This window comes from Camellia sinensis, chromosome 3 (assembly GCF_055761805.1).
Source record: "Camellia sinensis isolate YWXY chromosome 3, ASM5576180v1, whole genome shotgun sequence".
NCBI lineage: Eukaryota > Viridiplantae > Streptophyta > Magnoliopsida > Ericales > Theaceae > Camellia > Camellia sinensis.
In genome coordinates, this window is record NC_138963.1 from 161050030 (window position 1) to 161054066 (window position 4037).

At 37.3% G+C, this 4037-nt stretch overlaps 1 protein-coding gene across 1 annotated transcript; it reads right to left on the bottom strand.

Moving 5' to 3' along the window:
* Positions 1 to 2609: 2609 nt before the first annotated feature.
* On the bottom strand, positions 2610 to 3627 carry LOC145821982 (uncharacterized). The gene is made up of 2 exons (XM_082918549.1): positions 2752 to 3627; positions 2610 to 2663 (listed from the first exon to the last, which is right to left on the bottom strand). Exons 1-2 carry the CDS (start codon positions 3625 to 3627, stop codon positions 2610 to 2612), a joined length of 930 nt encoding a protein of 309 aa, XP_082774675.1.
* Between the last annotated feature and the right edge of the window lie 410 nt (positions 3628 to 4037).

Here is a 4037-nt window from a genome sequence, read left to right on the forward strand (position 1 = left end):
CTCTTGTTCTCACCATCTGATTAGACTTGCAATGTTTCTTATACAAAAGGTTCACGAGTATGCACATACTAAAGAGCACACATATTCAAATAATTCGCAATGCAAGTAAGTCACAAACAAATAGCATATAATCATTCATTTTGAAACATTTCGGCATGTTCTTAATGCTTTTCAGATTCATACTTATCACATGAATGCATCCTAGATCTTTTCTAGATGCTAATTGCTCATTTGGACAAGTGTATGAGTTATTAACTCGTGCTCTGATACCACTCTACCATGACCCGAACCCACTCCTATGGATTAAGGTCATAACTAACCAGTAATCAAGGGATTACCTACGGCCTCAAACCAAATAAAACAAATTTCATTAGAGTTGAGGTGCCAAAACGGAAGCAAACTTACAAATTGTCCATAGAGCCGTGCTTACATGGCACATCAAAACATCCCAAAGATATATTCATTAATAACCCACACTAAAAGGGAAATAACATATAAGTTTTACACAACAAGATCATTCAAGCCTTAGTCAGCCAAACCCAAAGCTTATATACAAAGGTGGTCCAACGTTTTCGCCAATCATAGCAAAATTATCACAAAAGAACAAAATGGCAAAAACAAGTCTCGTGCGTGAGACATTCGGGTTGACTCTCCAAAACTTCGACTGTTTCTCACATACTTTACTGAGGCTGGGTTTGGACATCTCTTGGCTCACCTACTGATACATGAATGAGAGTGAGTGAAAACCCAGTGAATAATATCAAATAAAGAAGATACATGAACGGAATTTGAAACAAATACATCAGAGGGCCTTGGGCCCAATTCATGTTTCTATCTAGTGCATCAAGCGACAACAGATCCTGATGTGTCAAACGGCCTTGGGCCCAATTCAGTCATATCCAACGGCCTTTGGCCCAATCATTCATGCCCGACGGCCTTTGACCCAATCATTCATATCAAACAGCCTTTGGCCCAATCATTCATGCCAAACACCCTTTGGCCCAATCATGCAGTATAACGAATATTTGTCCATAATTCAATTTAACAAATTTATGAAACTCAAATGGGAGTAAGCAATTGGACAAATAGCATACTTCAGAATAACTTTACTAAGATATTATTCACAGTGTTCTGCCGGTGGATTCGCCGTTGTACTTGACCCTATACAACACATAACACATATTGGGTCACAAGCTATTCAATCCATTCCTAACTTATACATTCCTCTTAGGCGTCTTTCTTATCTTCTTGATTCATTTGCAATGCTCAATGTATGCCTAAGAGTGCTTAGAAATAGAAGGGAACGGAAAGTAAAGCACAAAATAACTTCTCAAAATTTCTGAAATAGGGCTACCCCCTCGAGCGTGGTTTCCGCCGCTCGAGCGAATTGCTCTGGTCTGCAAAAGTACTGGTTGCCTCATTTTTGCACTCGAGCGTGACTTTGGACGCTCGAGCTAAGATTTGAAACATTTGAATGACGCTCGAGCGTGACTCTCCCCACTCGAGCTGATATCAATGTCTACAAAAGTTCTAGGAGCTAACATTTCATGCTTGAGCGGCGTTCTTTCTGTTCGAGCGGACATGCCAAATTCTAGAATTTCCAGAATTGTTCTTAAAGCTCAACCTTGACATTCAAAGGCCCAAAACTCATGTGCTTAGTTCAAAAATGTGGGAGCACATCATATATCATGAGGACACAAACAATATGAGGCCAATTGCTCAAAATCATGATTTAAATCCCAAATTATTCAACATTCTTCTTGACATGGTCAAAGCTCATGCATTCTAACTTTATACAAACTCCATATCTCTATGGATCATTTATGCATGTGTAATATAGACCCCAACACCATTTCAAATGACACAATGGATGTTTATTCTCATGAAGCTTAACAAAACCATGCTTGCATGTATGATTCAATTCTCAATTTCTCATAATTGACATGCTACAAGTTGGATTATGCAAATTCATGGCAATTCTCTTCATGCATGTACATACCAACTTCAATTTCACCATAATCAACTCAATTCATGTTCTTGATTACCATTTAATTTTGAATTCACAAAATTACAAACTCAAACTCATGAATTTACTCACCTAGGAGCTCCAATCTTCACAAATGTAGTTAAATCTTGAGTTAATCTTCCAGATCACCAAGCTCCTTGATCAATTCTCTATCTTGAGTTCTCTCTCTCTCTCTCTCTCTCTCTAAATTCAGCACTCTCATTCTCTCTAGAGTGTAATCTCAGCCAAAGGAGAGAAATGAACCCAAAACAATGCTAAAAAATGTAAATAGGCCACTTATAAATATCGGCCTAATCAAGTTTGATTAAGGCTAATTAATTAATTCCAATTTAATCATTTTGAATCTAATTATTTGATCTGAATCAATTTCTAATTAAATTTTACTGTAGGCTCTAAAAATTACGCTAATCACAATGGTGTAATCAATTTCGATTTCTGTGGCTAATAAGGCCTTCAATTTTAGTTTACAACAGTAAGTTTAACAGATTTTCCTACGGTGAACAGATAGAAATTCAAAATCACATATAATCATATAATGGCACTCAAAATCATATTGAACACATAATCGCAATCATAATTAAGATCAATTAGCATAATACAGAACAGGGTTATCATAGCAATAGACTCTCAACTGATCCTAGCAAAACCCAAACCATATCTCACCACTTTAACATATCAGTCCACACTTTCCAAACCAGAGGACAGAACAATAAGACATGACTTACTGTCTCCTCCTCTGCTTTGCAAAATAAACACAATGAATTTGCTTCCATATTCGACACACCAATCCTCTTCAAAAAAGTTGTAGTTTGAAGTCTACCTCTCCAAGCTAACCACCCACAAAATTCCACCTTGGGTGAAGTAATATTATTCCACAGCTCATCAGCTACTCTAACAATGGGACCTTTCAAAGACTTCCACCAATTCCTTGTTGTTGCTATTGTGAAGCCACCTAAGGGATTGGCCAACCATATGCATGAATTCTCAAACTTTATAGTAAGTGAAGGTGCTCCCCTTAGTACTTCATGCAGCCTTGTAACCTCCTCCTCCCAAGCTAATAGAACTCTTCTAAAAGATAGATTCCACTCATGTACAGAGCTCCTCCTTTGATACATCTGCTTAATGGTGCATCCTTTGCCCTCAGATAAACTATATAACCTGGGGATTTCCTCCTTTAAACACACATTGTTGATCCATTTATCTTGCCAAAACTGGATTCTTTCCCCATTACATGTAACTAATTTAAAATTTGATAAATAATACTGTACCAGATCTCTTTTATGTACAACAAGTTGAAGGACATTAACCCATATTCTGGATACTGATTTAGAATCCAGTAAACTGGGTACCCAGCTTCCACCAACCACACCGTACTTGCAACTCACTATTTGTTTCCATAGAGCTTTGTTCTCAAACCCAAACCTCCACCACCATTTGAGTAATAGACAATCATTAACTTCTCTCAATTTTTTCCCCCAAACCCCTTGATTTATGTTTACTGCTACCTTCTCCCATTTCACCATATGGACTTTCTTTTTAATATCAGAGCTACCCCAAAGAAATGCTGCCTGAATCTTCTCAATCTGCTTAGCCGCACCCATAGGTATTCTAAACAATGACAAAAAAATAGGATGGCAAGCTTAATAGAACTAACCTGATTAATGTTAATCTACTAGCAAATGAAAGGAATTTCCTCTTCTATGCAGCCAGCTTCAATCTCACTTTCTCAATAACTAGTTGCCATGCATTTTTCCTATTTGGATTTGCCCCAAGAGGTAATCCCAGATAATTAATAGGAAACTTTTGACTGTGACAATTAAGAATTGAGGCAAAATGGTTAACCTCCTCATCACTCACACCAACTCCACTCATCACACTTTTATGGAAATTTGTTTTCAATCCGGACATTACCTCAAAGCATCTTAAAATTCTCTTGATATTCATTATTTCCCTCTTCTCTGCCTCACAAAATATAATAGTAGCATCTGTAAATTGTAGATGGGAAAAGCTT

What these genes read in the sequence shown, in the direction of transcription:
- LOC145821982 (XM_082918549.1), bottom strand. Translation starts at nt 3,627, where the DNA reads ATGGGTGCGGCTAAGCAGATTGAGAAGATTCAGGCAGCATTTCTTTGG. An exon ending in GCAAAGCAGAGGAGGAGACA is followed by an intron (nt 2,664 to 2,751) that starts GTAAGTCATGTC and finishes GGGTTTTGCTAG; the next exon opens with GATCAGTTGAGAGTCTATTG.